Consider the following 22,654-nt stretch of genomic DNA (forward strand, 5'->3'; position numbering starts at 1 on the left):
TCTACAAAATAATGGATTGCGATTGGCGACGGATCAACAACAACAAGTAATTTGAAGCAAAGCAACAACAACAGTAATGTTGGGGCGATCGATCGAAAAAAAGAAAAGAATTAACAGTCGACCGACCTTTTATATATATATATATATATATATATATATATATATATATATATATAAGGGGAGAGCAGAAGTGTTTCATGTCCAAGAAAGCAAACAAATATATATACACATGCATACATTCATATATATTTGCAAGGGAAAAACACACGTGGTGCATGATAAGCATGGCACATGTACACACATTTAGTAGGAAAAGAAAGAAGCATTACGAAAGGAGAGTGGAGAAACATACGTAAGTTGGTGGCAGCGGTCGACGTACAAGAATTACGATCGGTCGGTCAGCTATGTGGAAGGACGGTTGACGTACGGAGCAGCGGGAACAGAATTCTCTTTAGCAGCCAGGGTTTTTTTCGGACGAAGAATAGGAAAAATATAAAACAAAGCAATGGAAAGGAAAAGGAAAGAAAAGCAAAAGGAAAGTGAAAATTTTTTACCTTGTAAGATGAAGAAAAATCTCAGAAAATCAGTTAAGCTAAGGAAAGTGAGAGTAAAAAATGAAGAAAAAATTAAGGGAGCTATTTATAGGTAGATGATGAGCTTGGAAGTTGAAGGGTCGGCCCGATCACGTGGAAAGCTCGGATTGCGACACGTGTCACAACATTGCGCATGCACCATCCGATCAAGACTGATGGGAATTTTTAAAAATTATCAAAAATTGTCCGGTAGACCGGAAGGAGAACAGCTGGCTGACCGGTCACCCTACGGTAGGATGACCGGATGACACCTTTTTCGTGACAAGCTGACAGGGAGAGTTACGGAGGAAATAGTTCTCACTTCTCGAACCCAACAATTCTCGTGGATTCAAGAAGTGGGGGACTCGTGATGGGTAAATACGTATAGAAGAATAATCCGTATGACCGGTCCGTCAAGAAGTCATCCGACCGGTCCGTTACGGTAATAATCCCGACAGGACTAAATCACTTGTGGTCAACCGCACCGTTCGTACCGATAGGCCTCGTGACAAGAGAATATGCTCTCGGATCACTCTTGGAATTGCCCCGACGGAAAATCACCCGACCAGTCTACCGTAGGGTGACCGGTCGGCCTGCAAGATGACGTAGCCTGCAGAGCCGAAAACGTAACTTGCACGACAAGTCTTGGGATGCAACTTGCACTTGCAGGGCGGTGATGGACATCTTGCAGGTAGGACGGCTCCGTCTCATCGATCAGTCAACCTACGCATAGCTGCAGAGCGACCGCCTGACTGAGCCAACGAGAAGACGCCACGTCGATCCACTTGCAGCAGGCGCATTAAATGCGTAGACCGACTCAAGCAGTATAAATAGGAGGATCTCCTCCTCACATCTCATCTTCATCTCATTGTAACTACTACTTACTACTTGTACCCTTCACCCTGTAATAGCAACCCGCTTGTAACCTATTACTTACTAGTTGCAATACTACTTAGCCTCGGACCGCTCAGTCGTCGCCCGGTAGTCCGACCGACCGACCGGCTGACCGTCGAGCGCTTCATTCTACTCGTTCACAAACATACGTATTCGTAGTATAACCGTAACCCCCGGTTCAATTTACGCTATCATTTTTATAACCGGGCTACAGGTCTCAAAGTAATCCCGGCTAGCAGTCTGTAAGAAGCCTTTTGCCACAAGGCGTGCCTTGTGCCGATCAACTGAGCCATCGGGTTTATGCTTGACACGGTAAACCCATTTATAACCAATGGGAACCGCAACACCGCGAGGAACAAGGCACCATGTTTTGTTACGTTGGAGTGCGTCAAACTCATCGTCCATAGCTTTCCTCCACCGAGCATCCTTCAAGGCCTGAGCGACGGTAGAAGGTTTTAAAGTGGGAGGTAAGGGATGTGTTGTGGCGTGGTTGATAACATAGTCATAATACCTGGGGTTAGGACAACATGGTATAGAGGAGCGGTGCAGCCCATCTTGTGACTGAGAGGTGTCGGACGAGGAATGTTTGGGTTGACTGGGTGGTTGACCGGCTGTAGTAACAGTGGGCGACGAACGACACGGAGGTGGTGACGAACGACGGCTGGTTTGACCATTTTCTAAGACAGTGGGAGATGATAAATTGGACGCAGCTGACGGTGATGGTGTTGGAACTGGTGTCGGAACTGGAGTTGGAACTAGACGCGGAACTGGAGTTGGATCGGGTGTTGGAACGGGTGTTGGAACTGGACTCGGAACTGGAGTTGGAGCTGGTGTTGGAACGGGTGTTGGAACTGGTGCTGGAACACCCACAGTCTCTACCTGTGTAGACAAAGGAGACGACTTGCACAAAATACGGTGTGATACGGAATCATGAGAATCAAAAGGTAAGCTGTTAGATGACTTTTGCAAATCGTTATAAGGAAATACATGGGGCACAAATCTAACATGCCTAGATACATAGATACGATTCGAACTGCAATCTAGGCATTTATAACCGGATTGGGTGTTCGAGTAGCCAAGGAAAATACACGGACGTGACCTCGGTTGTAGTTTCTTGGTGTTATAGGGACACAACCAGTGGAAACATAGGCAACCAAAAGGTTGTAACTTATCATAGTTGGGTGTTTGTTTGAACAAAACTTGATAAGGGGATTGATTACCTAATACCGACGTTGGAAGTCGACTGATGAGATAGACGACAACCTGAAATGCGTGAGACCAGTATGAAGAAGGCAAAGAAGCAGCGTGAAGAAGTGACATTCCACTTGTGACAACATGCCTGTGTCGCCGTGCAGTCATGCCATTGTGCTCAGGTGTATGTGGAGGAGTCAAAAAATGCGAAATGCCATGAGCATTGAGCATTAGAATTAATTTAATAAACTCCCCCCCCCCCCTGCCTGTCAGAATAAACTGACACAATTGACAGACCAAAAAATTTCTCCACTAACCTTTTAAACTGAGGAAAAATCAAGGAAACATCATACTTTCGTTTTAAAGGATATAACTAGACATATCTAGAGAAGTGATCTACAAATATAACATAATAAGCGAAGTCATCAATAGATTTTTCCGATGTGCCCCATACACCAGTGTAGACCAGTTGTAGAGGCCTAGTGCTAACAAGTGTGCTTTTGGAAAAAGGTAATTTATGACTTTGTATACATTGCATGATTGGCAGGAAAACTTATTTAATGCTGACATAGATATGGGAACGTTACAGTGTTGCAACACACGATGCAACACCTTATTAGACGGATGACCAAGACAATGGTGCCACTGGGAAACGCGAGACAACTGCATGGAATTGGCTGTGGGTTGATACAGGAGAGGTCGATAATATACACCATCAATGTTCACCCCCCGTAGTAATGACATCCCCGTTCGAAGATCCTTCACAAGAAAGTGGGAATCAAAAAATTCAACCGACACTTGATTAGTTTTGCACAATTGCGATATGGATATTAAATTATTATGCAATTGTGGAACACGTAAGACATTTTGGAGAGTGAGCACGGAATAGGAAGTGAGAGAGTGAGAATAGATGACTGGCCAATGTGAGAGATGTTTAAAGAATTACCGTCGCCCAGTCGTATCCCATCAAGACCATTATACTTAGTGAAAGTGTGCAGAGGAGTCATATCCGGTGTGGCATGGTGAGATGCCCCGCTGTCAAACATCCACGGCGTAGTCGATCCCACGGTAGAATTAGCTGTTGGTGACTGAGACTGAGGAAATGGATGAGCCTGCACGGGAAACACGTTATGGGCCTTTAAAAATCGGGCTAACTTACGGCAAACACGAGTTTCATGGCCAGTAAGGTGACAGAACTGACACACAACACCAAGTCGAGTGTTGCTGTTGTGCGACCAATTCGGTCTATTATTGCCATACGTGTTGTTGTTGTTGTTGCGGGACCTCCGATCGACAGTGGAGTGCTGAATATTTCGAGAAGCCGAAGGACCACGCTGGGAGGCATTAGCAGTAGCCAAAAGAGATTGGCGAGTATCATCAGCTTCAGCCAACTGACGTTCATGATCCGTGAGGACATCAGCTAATTCCCCACAACGGAATGGGCTTGTCACGGATACGAACTGCAGAGACGATAGAACTATACTCGTCTCCTGGTTGTGTTAAAACGTACACAACCATGTCTTCATCTGAAACAGGACATTGAGCCAGGGCGAGATTGTTAGCTATAGACCGCATGTCGCTCAAAAACGCGGTGACTGATGGACTACCCTTCGGGTTCCTGGAAAGCTTAGCCTTGAGGGAGATGATTCGTCCTCGGGAGGCACTAGCGTAGTTAGCAACGAGCTGTTGCCAGGCATCAGATGCTGTTGAGGCGGATGCTATAAGGGGTTGAATAGTGTCTGAACAACTCCCAAGTAAGGCGCTGGTGATTATCTGATCTTGGCGATACCAAGTTAAGTGTGCCTGGTTAGGAGTTGTTTGTGCAGTATCAGTAAACTTAGTTGGTTCTTTGATAGAACCGTTGACGTATCCGAAGAGATTAAAGCCAATCAGTTTGAACTGAACTTGGCGTCTCCAGATAGGAAAGTTGATGGAGGTGAGTTTGATAGGGAAATTAGATGGAGCATTAAGCTGGACAATATCATTAGTGGTTGTAGCCATGTTTAAAGAATGGCGAAAGGAAAAGAAATAAGAGGAAAAAAAAAAAAAACTCCTTAGGGGATTATGGCTCTTGATACCATGTGAGGAAAGAAACTGTACCTTTATTGATGTAAAGTATGAGCTATATATAGTACATAAAAATAAATAAATATAACGACCAAACTGGTGTCGCCGATTTTCTAGCCAAGGAGAATGTCACTGGTCGCATTCTCCTTTGCTGGAGAAATCGAAGACACCAGTTTGGTCGCTGGCTTCTCCGTAAAAAAAAAAAAAGAAAAAAATATATACAAGTGGGACTTGTGTATATGTTTGATCAGGACAGACATAAAAACACATTTTTCAATTGTCTTTTTCTTAATTTTGTCCTACTTTTGAAAACGTCCTCTTTTTTTTTTTTTTTTTTTTTTTTTTTAAGAAACTCCCAGAAAAACGTCATATTTTTTTAAGAAACTCCCGCTTAAGGAAGGATCAAAACCTAATTAGTCAAAGTAGCCGAAACTCAAGGGTGTATTCAATCCAGACTTTTAAAGAGATGGATTTTAAATGATTTTTGTAGAGATTTTGTAAACTTTCATAGAATCTTTTAAACTTTCATCAACTTTGAAAGAGTCTTTAAAAATCCATAAGACAAACACTTATAGACTTTTAAAAAAAATTTCATATTAAAAAGTCTACAAAAGTCATTAAAATTCTAAATTAAATACACCCTTACAAACATTCCATAACTTCTATTAATACATTATTTATAATTTATGTACAAAAATATATTTATATAAATCATAACTAAATTAATGCATTGCAAAAAAAATAAAAAATAAATATTAATTGTTACAAAAATAGATTATATTATACATAAAGAAAATATAATCAATTTTCACTAATATAACCAATAAAGAAGATTTCTGCTGCGAAATTTCTTTATGTAAAGAAGATTTCACGAATGCGCATCAAGAAATTTCTTGTTGCTGTTCGCAGCAAACACAAAATTGAATAAATAATAATAATAATAAAAGTTACAACGTATACTATCATGAAAAGTTTGAGACGTACCGGAAAATGATGAAAAATTTTGTTTGATTTAGATAGAGAAAAAAAGTTTATAGAGAAAACTAAAAAGTTTGGGGTTGGAAGATCGGATTTCATCTATTTATATTAAGGAATAAGGGTCAAATAGGCCATCGAACTGCACATGATAATGCAATTAGGCCACTGAACCTAAAAAACCAACAATTAGGTCCCTAAACTAACCAATTTCAAACAATTCTTCCAATTTCAAGGTTTCCAACAGGTCAACAGGTCATCCTCTCAAATTAATTGTTTGTTTAAAAAAATAAATTTTAAAAAATAATTAATTTTAAATTTTGTTTAAAAAAAACAAGTTATCTCCGGCCAGTCCTGTTTTTTTTTTTTTTTTTTTGTTTATTTGTTTATTTTTTAAATTTAAATAATTAATTTTAAAAATTTATTTTTAAAAAATAATTAATTTGGAAGGATGACCTGTTGACCTGTTGGAAACCTTGAAATTGGAAGAATTGTTTGAAATTGGTTAGTTTAGGGACCCAATTGTTGATTTTTTAGGTTCAGTGGCCTAATTGAATTATTGTGTACAGTTGGATGGCTTATTTGACCCTTATTCCTTATATTAATGAAGAAAATGTCTACATAAATTCTATTCTGATAGAGTTTATGAGAGTTGACAAATATTTAAATACCAATAAACTTTTAAAAGTCTGAATCAAATATCAATTTAAAAGTCTAAATTGAATAACACTCAATTTTAAAAGTCATTAAAAATCATAAAACTCTTAAAAGGTCTGGATTGAATACACTCCCCTCAGTAAGAACGAAGTGACGAAACTGACTGCCGCAGAACTGCAGAAGTGTGGATGCTCTAAGCGTCCCTCCGCCACTGCGACTGCCCTCTAGCCGACCGCCGAGAGCCGTCGCCCACCGCCAGTCCGCTACTACCCTTTGTCACTATATAGAGGTATTAGAATCTGCAAGTCCGTGTATATTATCCTTAAATATATGAATAATGAATTTAGATTTGATATCAAATTGGTGAAGTTTTTATTTGATTTATCCATTTAAATTATCAAGTCCAATTGTTAATTTATTTGTGTGTGGTCAAGACAACATTGATGAAGATAGTTTTTGTTTGATTTATTTCTTAATTTATTACAGTATTTCATTTATACTGTAGTTTCTAATTTATTTACGAATTGACGAACATATAGATGTGCTTGAAACTTGCTGAGTTGATGAATGTTGTTAGATAGATTAATTAAATGTTGTTTTGTGGTTGAGTTATGGTTTCTTTTAATTTTTACCCCCACTCAGCAATTTTCTTTTTTTTTTTTTTTTTTTTTTTTTTTGGGGCCATTGTTTAAGGTTTAAGCCCTATGGCTAGGAAGTATCTGCATTCTGACTCTAGTGCTTCAGATGAGGAAGGTGAAATACGCGGCAGACATCACTCTAGTGATGAAGAAGCAGCTGAAGGAGAAAACGAAAGGAGTAGGTCTGAGCACCAAAGAGAAGGTGGAGATAAGAAGTGCAGCTCTAGTTCCGACCACGATACCTCTCCCCGAAAAAGTGATAGAAGAAGGAAGCACTCTGATGGGTGTGAAGTCACAAGGAAAGATGAAACAGCGAAGGGAAAGGGAAGAAGTAGAAGAGGCAGAGATGATACTGACAGGCAGGAAAATGGAAGTAGAAGAGACAAGGACGAGAATTACCGGACTAGGTATAGAGATGAAGAAAAGTACAATGGTAGAGATAGAGATTATGAGCGGATGCGTAGAAGTGGTCATGAAGGGGATAATAAATACGAGAATGGGCACTGGAGGAGACAAGATGATAATCATGATGATGATGATGTTAGGGGTAGGGAGCGTAAATCACAGCACCATGACTCTGAAGATGAGAGTAATAAGAAAGTGGAGCGGCAAAGGCATTTGGACAGGATGGAGGATGATGGTGGACAGAATGTCAAGAGGGAGAATGAGCAACAGAAGGAGTGCAAGGACTATGATGGGAATGATAACAGAAGGGAAACTGACCGCAGGGATAGGCACAGGGAGGATCGTTATAGGGATTCTAGTCGAGAAGAACGTAGGAGGGAGAAAGAAAGAGATAGGAAGGTTAATAGTGCAGAGGATAGTGAAAAAGGTAAGAGGTATAAAAGCAAGAAAGGGAAGTATGATAGGGAAAAGTATAATAATGAGAGCAAACAAGAACGTGCAGATAATGCAAAGTTGAATGAGGATTCTAAAGTGTCAAAGCAAGAAGGAAATATGACTATGGAGAATGCCAATTTGGGGAGAAGTGGAGGAGTTTATATTCCTCCTTTCAAGTTGGCAAGGATGATGAAGGAGATACAGGACAAAAGCTCTGTTGAATACCAAAGAATGACATGGGATGCTCTTAGGAAGAGTATAAATGGGTTAGTGAATAAAGTGAATGCGACAAATATAAAGAACATCATTCCGGAATTGTTTGCAGAGAACCTGATTCGTGGAAGGGGTCTGTTTTGTCGGTCGTGTATGAAGTCCCAAATGGCTTCTCCTGGTTTCACAGATGTATTTGCAGCATTAGTTGCTGTTGTAAACACTAGGTTTCCAGAGGTGGGTGATCTTCTTTTGAGGAGGATTATATTACAACTTCAAAGGGCCTATAAACGTAATGATAAGGTTTGTGCCACTTTCTGTTCTTGGCCTCCATTTGTTTTGTTCATATTGGTAGTTTATAAGGAGTATATGTTAATCTTCTAATGCAATTGTCATATTTATTTGCAAAAATGAGAGGAAAGACGAGAAGAGGAAGGGTGGGGGTGGGGGAACAAAAATTAAAGTTGACATTCTATTTTGCATAGGAAATCAGATTTCAGTCATGTGGTAATTTCTATTGCTGATTTCATGTATTTACATCCTTGGTGTACTTTCTGTGCAGCCCCAGTTATTGGCAGCTGTTAAATTCATTGCTCATCTTGTGAACCAGCAAGTAGTTCATGAGCTCATTGCTCTGGAATTACTTGCTGTTTTACTGGAGAATCCCTCTGATGATAGTGTTGAGGTAGCAGTTGGTTTTGTTACTGAGTGTGGATCCATACTGCAAGATCTCACTCCCCGCGGGTTGCATGGTGAGCAAACTTTCCTATTTATGTACTCCATAATCTGATAATGGCCTATCTTGTAGTTTATGTGTTTTGTCCATTTTACACACAAGTGATTTGTTTAAGCAAAGTGATTTGGCGGTCTGATATTGAACTTGATTATTGCTTCGAGATTCATATACGTTTCCATCACTTTGCTTGACTTTGAGATTAATGCAGCTTTTTCCTTTTTCTTTTTTACTGTTTCTTTTATTTTATTTTTAAATATTCCTTCCCCTCCAATATTGTTATTTTAAAGGTTTTGATATTTGCCCTTGAGACTTTCTTGGCTTATATATGTCTTTGTTGTGTGCCTGTGAAATGCTTTTTTTTTGGATATGCTATTGATGATGGTGTGAGTGCCACCTCCAGAAGTTCCTTTCACTTTGTGTTTTGAGGGAGGCGGTTGGGAGCTAAAGGGGTGGGATAGTTAGTTTAATTACCACTACTTTTGTTTGCAGCTAATCCTTGTCTGTACACTGCACTTCTTTAGCATATTGTAAAATAAGTAGGGAAAAAGGAGATAAAAATAGAAGGAAAACTCATATATTTGACTTCATATTTGGGAAGTAATGGACTGGCTTGATAACTCTTGGAGATTTTGCCCATGTGTATTGTGATTTTAATTAGCACTGATGGTAGCAGTTGCCCATATCATACAGATTGTGTAATGGATAAATTGCTGCAAAGATTGAGGTTTGCTAGATCTACCTAGATTTGAATTCTCATCTAAGCTGACTTGTTTTTGACTGGTATATAAATCCTGTTTTCTACCTAATTCAACTGGTTAAACATGATTATGTTGCTGTTGCCATTTTCAATTCCCTATATTTATACTTTTAGAGTGACTTCAATTCCTGAGGAAGGGTCTACATTCTCTTTTGTTTTTTGTTTAAGATGCTAATGTTGAAATTTGCATTTTGTTTACTGAATTTGTGGATACCTCTCCTTCTGCTTGCAGAAACTTGTACTCTTTGATTATTTTAATGAATTTGCCTATATGAATATCTATTTAATTAGGCATCTTTGAGTGGTTTCGTGGGATACTTCATGAAGGAGAGATAGATAAAAGGGTTCAGTTCTTAATCGAAGGCCTCTTTGCATTACGTAAAGCAAAGTTTCAGGTAAACTAAATCGTATATTACTCCCTTCCCGTTATAGGGGTGTCCCTTTACTGTTTTTTTTTTTTTTTTTTTTTTTTTTTTTTTTTTTTTGGGTTCAATTTGAGCATGTATCAACTCAAGTTTTTTATTCTGGTAATATTATTTTTTGAAAATAAAATTTAGAGATTAAGAAAAGACATAAAGATTACACCTCTTTTCAAGAATTGAAATCTCAAAATTTTAAAGAATCGTCTTAAAAATTGGTCAATGTTATGTTGCATTTACCATTGGGAACGGAAAGGGACAACTGGACATAGGAAGTGCTAGTTTAGGTCAATTTATGATAAAATGATAAAATGTTAGCAAAGTAAGAGTCTTGAATTGGTTACTTTATATGAATTCTTACACAGGGGTACCCTGCGGTACGTCCAGAACTTGATCTAGTAGAGCAAGAGGATCAGTTGACTCACGAAATATCTTTCCAAGATACTATAGATCCTGAAATTGCTCTAGGTATGCCCTCACTTTCTCAGATACTATTGATACTAGTCACTTTAGGTATCTCTGGTATGTCTCAATAATTGCTCATTATATTTCAATAGAATATGTGTGATTTTGATGCATATCTTTTTTCATTGTGATTGTCAATGCACAGATATCTTTAAGCCAGATCCCAATTTCGTAGAGAATGAAAAGAAGTATGAAGAATTGAAGAAGGCAATCCTAGGTGAGGAGGAATCTGAGGAAGAAGGGGATTCTGGTGCCGAGTCTGGAGATGAGGATGAGGATGAGGATGGGGATGAAGATGAAGATGAAGAAGAGGATGAGGAGCAAATGAAAATAAAAGATGAGACAGAAACAAACTTAGTCAACCTTCGGAGAACTATCTATCTGACAATTATGTCAAGCGTCGACTTTGAGGAAGCAGGCCATAAGTTGTTGAAGATCAAACTCGAGCCTGGTCAGGAGGTTGGTTTTGTGAATGTTTCTTTTACATATCTATTTTATTTTCTTTTCACTGTTTGTTTCCAATTTAACTGATGATTCATACTTGACCATGACTATTGCAACAGAAGGAATTTATCATTCTATTGGCATCTAATTGGTATGCAGTATGCTATGCTATTTTAGTGTTGCAGTTCATGCCTGATTACCCCTTCCCCACAAAGAGAAAGGGAGGGTGGTAGGGCTGCAGTTAAAAAGAAAAAAACTATAATGGATGTTGACAAAAGTAGGATATGAACACATTTTGTGTTTATGACATTTTTATGCAAATAAGATAGTTTTGTAACATGATTGGGATCTCTAAAGTCTAAACATCTTGAGGCAATATACACAAAACTATTCCTATGCCTAAAATTAAATAGATTAGGCCGCAATTTGTATTCTGGTGGATTTGTTAAGTTAAAGTGGTGCACTCGTACTTCACGTAGATTATCTCCCATCCTAATTTAGTGGTACTCATTGATTTTACACATTTAGGAGAAATGGTTTATGTTTTGTAGGAGATGGGGTATGATGATTTACTTTCTGGGTATTGATTGGTTGAAAAGTTCGAACTTCGAAGGTGATTAATGTTAACTATTGTATGGTTGGTTATGCCTAGAGAAGTAGGTTGGTGTATATATTTTATTTAATTTGTTTTTTTTTTTTTTTTTTTTTTTTTTTTTTTGGGGAAATTGTTTACACTTTGTTGGTTTTAAATGTATATGTTATGATTCAGGAAATCAGGCAAAGAAAATCATGAGATTGATTAGTTGATTCTAAAATATCTTTGCTATTTGAATTGATTTATTTCCTTTATATATATATATCAGGGTTGCAAAAATCCCGCCTAGACCGTGGCGATTTCGCCCCTAGGCTCCCGCCTAGGAGACTGGCCGCCTAGGCGTCCGCCTAGCGCCTAACTCGGCCGATTACGCCGAGTTAACTCGTCATTTATATATATATATATATATATATATATATATATATATATATATATATATATATATATATATATATATATATATATCTCTGTGTGTGTGTGTGTGTAATATGACATATATGCACCTACACACGTGCACTGTTTTTCATTATTTCAGTTAGCCGCCTAGGCGACCGCCTAGGCCGCTTAGGCCCCGCCTAGACCTTCTAGGCGCTAGGCGCTACTCTACCGCCCGACTAGCGCCTAGCGCCTATTGCAACCACGATATATATATATATATATATATATATATATATATATATATATATATATAATAATTGTGGTAAGGAACCTTAATGATTCTCCTTTCCTTTTTAGGTTTTAATTTAGTCTTTGTAACCCTCCTATAAAGGGGATTTTCATTCTAATAAAAGAGACAAGAAGTTAAGATAAAATCAGAGGTGGGAAAACTCTCAAAACATTCCCAGTATCTTGTTCTCCAATTAAAGTCAGCTTTTGTCTTTCCTCCCTCGTTCCTTTATGGCTTGTTTGGTAGGCTGTAGTTGTAATTCAACTACAGCCTAATTCTTTGTGGAGCACAACTACATTGTTTGGTTGGATGGAATTGCAATTCCCTCCTATTGTGGAATTGAATTATTATTATTATTATTATTACACAAGGACATTTTAGTCTTTATATCACTTATTCCCTTTCAATTCCTAGTAACTCTATTCCTGCCTACCAAACAATGTAATTTGAATTCTTACTTTATTACTTCATCTCTCAACATAGGCAACCCCCAAAAACCTCCAATAGTGTTAATCCCCCCTGTGATGCATGTGTTTGCCCGAGAACATAACAGTTTATATGGTAAGACTGGAAATGTGAAATGGGCTGTATTACTGTTAAATTGAGAATAGGACTTTGTTAGACGTTATATTGTTACTAGTTTTTCTTGGTGATTACTGGTGTGAACTAGTTTTTTGAGATGCTTCTCTTGATGGTTGATTTTGTTTTTAAAATTTTTTTTGGCCTGGTCAATGATTGGGTTCATTAGTAACTCTGGTGTATTTCTGTTTGTCTGTGCCAGATGGAGTTATGCATAATGCTTTTAGAGTGCTGCAGTCAGGAGAGAACTTACCTCCGTTACTATGGTCTTTTAGGGCAGCGTTTTTGCATGATCAACAAAGTTCACCAGGAGAACTTCGAGACGTGTTTTGTGCAACAGTATTCAATGATTCACCGTCTGGAAACTAATAAACTTCGAAATGTTGCCAAGTTTTTTGCACATCTGCTTGGAACTTATGCATTGCCTTGGCATGTTCTGGCGTACATCCGGCTTACAGAAGAAGACACTACCTCTTCTTCTCGGATATTTATCAAGATTCTCTTCCAGGTAACTGCTTGATTAATTATATTTCCCTTTGTATTCTCGTTTATACTTTGTCTTTTCTTCAGCTCCTCATATTCTTAACTCATGATATATTTGTGTTCCTGATTTTTATTTATGTCTCTTATTTTTGTTGTATGATGTATGAACCTGCCTGCAATGACCCCTTATAATCCTCAGTTGCCTCTTCAGTTTTGGCATAGTCCATAATAGTTATTTGTATGTTCCCAAATAATTTATCCTGACAAATATTGTTCAGTATAGGGATATCATCCTCTGTTTGACTTTCTTTTTAATGCAAAATTAGTTATTTTGTATATAGATACTCTTTACCTTGTGGAGGTAAATAATAGTAACTTCATTAGTGCTTTTTTTAATTATGTTTGAGATTTCTGGGCGTGAGCCATTATTTATTCCCAGCATCCATAGGCTTCTATATCAAATATAAAAGAAAGCATAATTTTCCTTTGTTTATATGCTATTCCGTATTTATATTCATTTTACATTGATTTCTTGTTCAGGAATTGTCGGAACACCTTGGAATCCGCTTGTTGAATGAGCGTCTTAATGACCAAACAATGCAAGAGTCTTTTGAGTCAATATTTCCAAAGGATAATCCCAAAAACACTCGTTTTGCAATCAATTTCTTCACATCCATTGGTCTGGGTGGGATTACAGAAAATCTTCGGGAATATTTGAAAAATATGCCACGGCTAATCATGCAACAACAGAAACCCGTATCTGGATCAGACGCATCTGAGAGCTCTGGCTCTGATTCTTCGGAGTCTGAGTCGGGATCTGAATCATCCAGCTCCGAAGAGGATACACGAAGGAAACGGAGGAGACATTAGTGATGTGTCCAAATGTTTGACTGTGTATATAAATTGCCCTTCGTAGTGTAATTACATTCACTCGGGAATTCATAGTTATAGTCTAGAGTTGTGGATATTTTGTAGTTCATGGTGAGTTTTCTTTCCGAATTTCATATAGGGATGAGGGTAATATGCCCTTTTACTTGTAACGAAAATGCAGTTAGTTCATTCTAGTTCTAGTCAAATAGAGTATGCAATTGGAGATCATTCTACTCCACTTTGGCTAATGAAGCTTTATTACTTGTTAGTTGTGAGAGAAAAAGAACAAAAAGGCTACATGAGGGAACACACTATTTGACTAATCATTTTTGTTGTGGATTTGATGTTATTTTATTCACACATTGAAGTTATTATAAGACTGCCTGGATTAGATGTGTTTTTGGTATAAGTTTATTCTTATTATATTGCAGGTTTATTTTTAATGTATTATAGATTATAGATTTATTTTTGCTTGCAATACATTAAAATGAACTTATTTCAAAATATAATGAACCTATTAAAAATAAATATTGTATCACAGTCTATATTGTAAAATAAACTTTGGGTACATAATATAATTGGAAATTTTGCTTTAATGCCATTTGCATTATTATTAGATTAAGGACAAATATAGGAAAGTTCAGTTTTGCTTTAATGCCATTTGCATTATTAGATTTAAGGACTAATACTATAGGCTTAAATGACATATTTGGTAGAGAGGAATTGCAATTCTTTTCTCACTTAATTTCAAGAAGTGAAAAATTTCAGAGTTTGATTAGGAGAAATATAATTGCAAGATCAAGAGTTTGATAATACAACTAAGATCCAAATAATATACACAACAAGAAAAATTCGCAGCTTCCTACACCATAATCTCATTGCATGACGTTGTCATCTATGCTAGCAATAGTAACTCAATTGCAAATAACACACTACAAAAAAAAACAAAGATGACAAATAGTGAAGATGATGAAGACATTGACAATGCTACTCAAAAGAGAAGTAAGAATACTTAGAAAAATTCAAACCAAAAGTAGTATTTATTTAGACTACCGTTTTTAACTAAGTAGTTAGACTATCGCTTTTATAAAGTTGCAAACATTTATTTTAGTGATAATTATAATGAATATATCCTATATTCTTTTTTTATTCATATAGTTACATATTTAAATAAACAAATTCGACATTCAATTACCTATGTAAGAACTTCTCATATATAATCTTCCATTGATAATTTGATATACTTTCACATACATACTTATTTAATTATAAATATTGGACATTAACTCATTCGTGCAATGCGCGTGTAAAACTAGTATTAGTATAAAGATTCAAACTCCTCTATATGATAGTGATATCTTTCTTCTTAAATATTGTGAAATCAATGTCTCAATTAGGGTTCAAATTTGTGATATTTTACTTGAAAAAGTCACAATTATATCACTTAACCGCAAGACCTTTGACTAAAAAAGTTAAATTTTAAAAATAGAAACTCCATGAAATTAATATTCATGCAAACTAAATGGGCCAATGTTTGGAGTTTCTAGAGTAAAAAATGGTTAAAAATAGACATGAAGTTTCTAGCCCTGCATAGTGTGTCCTTAGTTTATATTTATTTTTTTGTTAGTTAATTAATTGATTTAGTTTTCCCTAACTAGGGTAGGACTAGGGTGGCGTAAGATATACCCATAAATATCTTAAATTTGTATTAATTTTGGAAGAAAATCTAATACCGCCTCAGAGATCCTCATATGTGAGTGGAGTCGACTTTTTCCTAAGTATTACAATTTTTTTCATTAATATTATAATTTTCTTCATAAATAACATTTTAACCCCTAATATTACAAATTTAATTTAAAAGTATTACATTTTTTCATCAAAAGTATCACATTTTTCCTCATAGTTATTACACTTTTTTTCGTAAGCAACAATCAATCAATTCATTCCAGATTAGTATTATACTTTTTCTAATAAGTAATTGTTCAATCCGTGAATGTTATATTTTGATTTAAAAGTATTACACTTTCCCTTATAGCTAAAAAAATATTTTATTCCTAATTAGTATTACATTTTTTAACATAAATATTATATTTTCATCTTGACTCGATCCATCTCATGAATAAAGATCATTGAGACAGTCTCACAATAAACACACTCTTAATTTTGAGATCTTTTTCCTTACTAAATGAAGACTCAGTTTCTTTTCAATTTGTTGGACATCTATCTCTCTTGCCTTTCATGTGTGATCTCCATTTTTGAATTGGTTGCTAACAAAGAATTGTGTTATTGTGTTCTTAATTAGTTGCCTTTCATATGCCTATAAATATGTTTTTCTTTGAGAGACTAAGGTGTATCTAGCAAAGGATTAGAGCCATCCACTATATAACCATTTTGAGGGTAATAACACCATGGCCAGCTCACATTGAAACACGTATTTAGAAGGTTAATTAAATAAAAACAATGAATTAGTGATTATGAATAATGTCAATTCAATACACTCTTATATGGTAATCATGTAATAACGTCGCATTTAGTTAGGGTTGGGTGGTGATTTAGAGGGACAATTCTAACATCCCATTATCTAAACGTGGCACAGTTGTGTAAATATAAGAAAATAAAGTTATATATTTGCTATGAGTTATAATTTTTGACATAGTGATAAATGCTTAATCCAAATAATTCTTCTTCCAAAAGGTTGAACCCCAACTCGACAGAGCATTTGGGAAGATGTATAAATCATGGTGACTCAACTGAACATGAACCACAAAGGCTAGACCAGTGCTTACTGCGCACAAGGAGCCCCCCTCACTTTGAGAGGTTGCTCCCACACTGCAGCTAGTGAAACTCAATCCCTAGTCATTCTTTCAAAGTTTCACCTCTATGACCAATTGAGCTACCCATGCAGGCCTTAATCTCAATAATTAGTATTGTATGTAGGTGCTCGAAGAGGGGAGAAACGTAGTGTTGATTGCTACACAAGTATAAGCCCGAAAATAAATCTACACAAATCCAATTGAAGGCATGCTATGTAGTTGGTCGGGGCTCATAGACTTGGCGTAATATAGTGTTGTACGTTACTGATCGATTGCGCTACCATGGCAAAGAAGTTCGAAAGGATCTCGTTCAATCATATCTTTTGAGAGGGAAATCAATGTGCTGATTTTTTTTAGCAAACTTAGCCCAGAATAAAGACTGGAGCACTTGGATCTTTCAAGATGCTCCAAACAGGTTGGATAGCTTCCTTATTTGAGATGTTGGTGGTTCTTGCACCCGTAGAATTAGATAATTTCTTGAGGGCTAGCCTCTCTTTCTTCAAAAAAAAAAAAAAAAAAAAAAAAAAAAAAACTAAACACTTGATCATAATGATTAACTATACCTATATATATGGGAAGGTTCAACCGTTCCGGTGAGAACATGCTCTCATGTAAAAAGTGAGGACTAATCTAATCGATCAATCTAAGTAGATTAATGATTGAGTTTTCAATAATTATAAAATTGACTCGCAAATTTTTTTTTTTTTACTAAAATTCTCAATCATTGATAAACCTTGATGGGCGGCTGAGATTAGTCATCACTTTTACAGGAAGACCCTGTTCTCATTTAATCCCCCGCACACACACGTGCGCGCACACACACACACACGCACACGCACACACACACGCACACGCACACACACACACACACACACATGCAGACAAATCGGGACCGTTGGATGAGCTCAGATCAGTAGTTGAAAATCAATAAAAGTGAAAAAAAAAATACAGACACACACATGCAGACAAATCGGGACCATTGGATGAGGTTAGATCAATAGTTGAAAATCAATAAAAATGAAAAAAAAAATACAATGACATTTTGGTAATTTTACGCACCAAGTATATTTTTGTGGTGCACTAAATATCGGTCTGTGGTGTACTACGGGTTGCTCTATGGTGCATCACCAAATATTGGTCTGTGGTGCACACGGGAATGCTTGACGGTGCATTGGACTCAAAGCACCATGAAACATATCTAACTATTAGATTTCAGCGTTGCATTATTCTTATACATTATGCATGTTTACTTCCCAGGGGGTCACACCCATCATGTGATTGATGTAAGTCAAATAAACACGCTTAAGCATTATGTTTACTTCCTAGGGGGTCACCCATCATGTGACTGGTGTAAGTCAAACACGCTTAATCATAGAGTTCTTTGGCTATCTAGTTGTCATATCATACTTAAAACCAATTGGTGATAAGTAGGTGGACACTATCCATTTAACTACATCCCTCCATGGTAAACCACAACGCCACATCTCGAATCGAGCAGGGGCTGAACGTGGCAAAACCCGACCGATGCCCAAAAATCCCCCTCCCGGTACCTGCCGCAACCTAGCCTCCGCGCCCACTAATCCCACACCCAGGACAGGACTTGGCCCGACCTACGTCCACATCCCATGTGGGACTGGACTCGGCTTTCGCCTCACCATCGATTCGAACCCGTGACCTCGACTCTGATACCAATAGTTAGATCTTTGTACTGCATTATGCTTACTTCGCAGGGGTCTCCTATCATGTGACTGCTGTAAGTCAAGCACGCTGAACCATACAGTTCTTTGGCTATCTAGTTGCCATATCTAACTTAAAACCAATTGGTGATAAGTAGGTGGACATAACCATTTAACAACATCCCTCCATGGCCAACCACAGCGCCACGTCTCGAATCGAGCAGGGGCTGAACGCGGTCAACCCGGCCGATGCCCAACACTAACTACACCAGCATATCATTGAAATTATCAAAATGCGACTGTATTTTTTTTCCCTTTTTTTTTTTTTTTTTTTTTTTTTTTTTTTTTATCGATTTCTAACCATTAATATGAGTTCATACCATCACAATCTATCCGCATGTTCGCATGAGAGGAGCCATCCGAACCCAGAATTAGCCCTATATATCAAACACATTTAGTTCCCTAATTCAAGCATTAAGCTTCATCTTTCTTCAGCATAATACCAAAACCTTTTCGATCTCTATATGTTGCATATCCAAAAAAAGAAATAAATAATTATAGAAAATAAATCTTGTAAATACTATATATAGATAGAGATAATACAATTAATAACTCATTAAACTTAACTCTAGCCCTAACAGGGAAAAATTAGCTAAACAATGCAAACACAATAAATAAAGACAGCATATATATCTAAGTATATAAATAATAGGATATACCAAATTATTAACTCCCTCAGCTCCATTGACTCTAATTAACTTGTAAGACAAGTATATACAAAATTTAGATGAGTTATTACTTTGTCAATCAATCACAATACACCAAGTTAGATATAGCTCTAAGGATGAGAGTAATTCAATCATGTTCCCTGTCAGAATAAAATTAAGTCTAAGAGTAATCTTAATAGGAGTTTTTTTAGTGATTTTTAATACAGTAAAAAAGTTGTAGGCTGATTTTTAACAACTGATAGAGATGCTTCTTAGGGTGTTTTTTCTACCGCAAATTATAGGCTTTTTGTGGGCCCAGAAGAGAGAGAAAGGAAAACAAAGTTACTGTAGGGTTCTCGCGTTCGACGCAAATCTCGCGCCCAACACATTAATCTTTACACCTTTTTTATTTTTTATTTTTTGTTTTTTTTCCCCTTTCCTCTTCTTTAATTTCTCATTCATAGTTGTACGGACAAAAACCACAAAAAATTTGCTACTAAGAGCACCCCCAATAGGAGGATTTTGGATGGTTTTAGCACGTTGGGTTGCTTATGTGGAAGAGAGAGGAAGAAGAAATATAAGGTGTTAGGCTGACCTTACCCCTGCAAGTGTACCCATTTGCAATCTTATTTGGCATGCCACATGGAATTATTTTTTATTTATTTATTTTTTTTTTGTTTTATGATGTGTAATGCAAACTTGCATATTTTGCAAGTTTGCAAAGTACAAAGAAGGCTGCCGAATGGCAGCCTTCTTTGTACTTTAGTATTGCAAGGCAGCCATGCTGCCTGCAAATATGTACTTTTCTTTACTTTTTTATTCTTTTTTATTTTTTTATTTTTATATATATAATATAAAATAAAGGTGGGATCCATTTTTTAGAGTAAGAGAGATTTGTAGGGATGTAGTGTGAATAGGAGATGATTTGCAAATAAGATGATGTGGAAGTGGGACCCATTTTTGAGAGTGAGAGATGTTTGCAGGGATAAGGACAGCCTTAGTTGCTTGCAGAAGAACTTGATTTTTGGAAGAAAAGTGAGCCCCACTCAAAAAAAGCAACAACCTCCTCTAGTGTGCTGTGTGCGTGAAGCACACCAGAAGCGCACAGTCAAGCGCGTTAAACTGTATATTTCTTCTTTATTTATTTATTTATTTATTATTATTATTATTATTATTATTATTTTGCTTTTTAGATTTTGTTTTTCCTTTTTTTTTTCTCATTTCCTCTCATCTTCTCTTTTCTAGTCACACCTGTAAAAATTACTACTCTAAATTTATGCCTATTGAGGATGCTCTAGATTGCTCTAACGAAACACGAATTTAAAGTCAATGGAAGTGGGGCATGTGGTCCAAGGGGTCCACGTCAAAAAGCGTTGACATATGGAGGAAAACACAACCAAGAAATAGTCACGGGGTTTCCATTGCATATGCAAGTTAAAAGTCAAGGTTGTGTACATTATTAGGCTGCAATGAGAGTCTGTGAAGTTGCCTTGTTTCCATACAGCCATTGTTGTCTTACTTTCAGTTGGAACAGCTCCACTGAAAACCATTCATCAGTCAAACCCATAAACATTAATATATTATATTGTCCTCTTTCAATGCACACCCGATATTTGGCCTCTTTTCCTTTTGGCTCTTCCATTAGTCAACGCCATATATCGACAAAATTCCCATCACTCTTTAGTAACCACCGATTTGGACCTACTTGCACGTGCTTTAGTATTCATATGCATAATTTTACTTTCAAAAATATAAATATAATATTGGGAAAGTCTACGGGAAGAATACCAATGCTGTTTGTGTCGGTATAAGCTAAAAAAAGTTTTAAAATTACTTTAGGTTTTAAAATTGCTTTAGGTTTGTACCACGTATTGTTGGGATAATTTACAAATTCAAAACTTTTACCATTTGCTTTAGGATTGTACTAGGTATAAGCAATGTTGCAGAAGGCGCTAGATGCTAGGCGCTAGTCAGACATTCGGGAGCGCCTAGCGCCTAGGCGCCGCCTAGACGACTTAATAATCCGAGTATATCGTGTCCACTTTTTTCATTCAGGGTTAGAAGTTGTTAGACTCTTATAATCACTCAAACTAGTCAACTACAGATGTTAGATAGTTGAGTACATGGTTGAAGAAATATAGAAGAGGAGTAGTCGAGTGGGCAAAAAAAATCACTAAGCCGAGTTACGTTGAGCGCCAACTCAGTCGAGTTAGGCAATGACTTGGTCGAGTTATGCACCCGACTCGGCCGAGCTAGGCGCTCAACTCTGCCGATTCGACGCCTAGGGGGCCTAGTCGGCCGATTAATCGGTCAGCCAACTAAAAGCCGCCTAGGGATGAAATTACCTCGGCCTAGGAGCACCTAGCGCCTAGTCGGTGCTTAGGCCGATTTTTACAACACTGGGTATAAGATGTACCGGTATTGATCGACATGTTGAAATTTTCAAATAATAATATATTCATATATATCCTGACATTATATTAATGTTGGTAATAATCATGAACATATATCTTGGTCTATATAATTATATAGTTATGTTAGTCATATTGTGAATCTTAATTGTGAGTTTTTTGTGATTACTCATTGAACTCAATATGAATGTGAATATTATTATTATTATTATTATTATTATTATTATTATTATTATTATTATTATTATTTAAAGTAGATCTACTCTTAAGTCTTAATTAGTCCTTTTGTTTAGCTTAGCGAAGAAAATATGATCTTCTTGGGGAAATTAATGACTAATTATGGTAACTTAACATCTTTAACTAATTCCTTTTTATAGACCTTAAGATTTGTATTTAGTTAGTAGATTAGGTATTCAATAGCCGAACAATTTCTATAATGTTTGAACCTGAAATCTCTGACTTAGATTAGCAGATTTATATGATTCTTGTTAAATTTGTGATTATTTATTGCTTAAAACGATGAAAGTACAATACAAATAATTAATCTAATAAACTGCAATGTATGATCAAATACTGTTGAATCCATGCCATGATGGACAATTTATATCGTGGACCAGGGTCCACATATCATTGTGGACCCTGGACGAAAACAATATCATTGTGATATTTAAGCTTTAATAGTTCTGTAGTTTTTTTTTTTTTTTTTTTCATGTTCCAACACAAATTTTAATTTATTTTAGGTACAAAATCAATACTCTTAAGGTATATAATTTCATAACGCGAGACACAAAAACTCACAATACAAGACACATACCATGTTATATATTTTCTTATTCTCAAATCTTATTTATGTATATAATATATGTCCTATACTCCTATAGGCACATAATTTCATAATACAAGACATAAATTCGTAAAATAAGACACAATATGTTGTTTGTTACACAACTACTAATCTATTTTAGGTACAAAATCTATACACTTAAGG

At 36.5% G+C, this 22,654-nt stretch overlaps 2 protein-coding genes across 4 annotated transcripts; one reads left to right on the forward strand and one right to left on the reverse strand.

The window, feature by feature from the left end:
* Positions 1-4,073: 4,073 nt before the first annotated feature.
* Positions 4,074-4,658, reverse strand: LOC109158017. The gene has a single exon (XM_019305836.1). It carries the CDS (start codon positions 4,656-4,658, stop codon positions 4,074-4,076), a length of 585 nt encoding a protein of 194 aa, XP_019161381.1.
* Positions 4,659-6,479: 1,821 nt separating this feature from the next.
* Positions 6,480-14,327, forward strand: LOC109158329 (pre-mRNA-splicing factor CWC22 homolog). 3 transcript variants are annotated; one of them, XM_019306263.1, is made up of 9 exons: positions 6,481-6,645; positions 7,050-8,347; positions 8,607-8,796; positions 9,829-9,932; positions 10,322-10,424; positions 10,567-10,671; positions 10,717-10,880; positions 12,909-13,214; positions 13,730-14,327. In XM_019306263.1, exons 2-9 carry the CDS (start codon positions 7,061-7,063, stop codon positions 14,057-14,059), a joined length of 2,589 nt encoding a protein of 862 aa, XP_019161808.1. In that variant the 5' UTR covers positions 6,481-6,645; positions 7,050-7,060; the 3' UTR covers positions 14,060-14,327. The 3 variants fall into 3 exon arrangements, with proteins under 3 accessions (XP_019161809.1, XP_019161808.1, XP_019161807.1); XM_019306264.1 differs by lacking the exon at positions 13,730-14,327 and adding an exon at positions 11,417-11,469 and having other exon boundaries at positions 6,480-6,645; positions 10,567-10,880; positions 12,907-12,953; XM_019306262.1 differs by having other exon boundaries at positions 10,567-10,880.
* Positions 14,328-22,654: the final 8,327 nt, after the last annotated feature.

This window comes from Ipomoea nil, unplaced genomic scaffold (assembly GCF_001879475.1).
Source record: "Ipomoea nil cultivar Tokyo-kokei standard unplaced genomic scaffold, Asagao_1.1 scaffold2805, whole genome shotgun sequence".
Taxonomy (NCBI): Eukaryota; Viridiplantae; Streptophyta; class Magnoliopsida; order Solanales; family Convolvulaceae; genus Ipomoea; species Ipomoea nil.

Bases quoted from the DNA above. Each gene is read 5' to 3' on its own strand.
- LOC109158329 (XM_019306262.1), top strand. From the start codon at position 7,061: ATGGCTAGGAAGTATCTGCATTCTGACTCTAGTGCTTCAGATGAGGAA. The intron at 8,348-8,606 runs GTTTGTGCCACT...CTTTCTGTGCAG, and splicing joins CCTATAAACGTAATGATAAG to CCCCAGTTATTGGCAGCTGT. The intron at 13,215-13,729 runs GTAACTGCTTGA...TTTCTTGTTCAG, and splicing joins TTATCAAGATTCTCTTCCAG to GAATTGTCGGAACACCTTGG.
- LOC109158017 (XM_019305836.1), bottom strand. From the start codon at position 4,658: ATGGCTACAACCACTAATGATATTGTCCAGCTTAATGCTCCATCTAAT.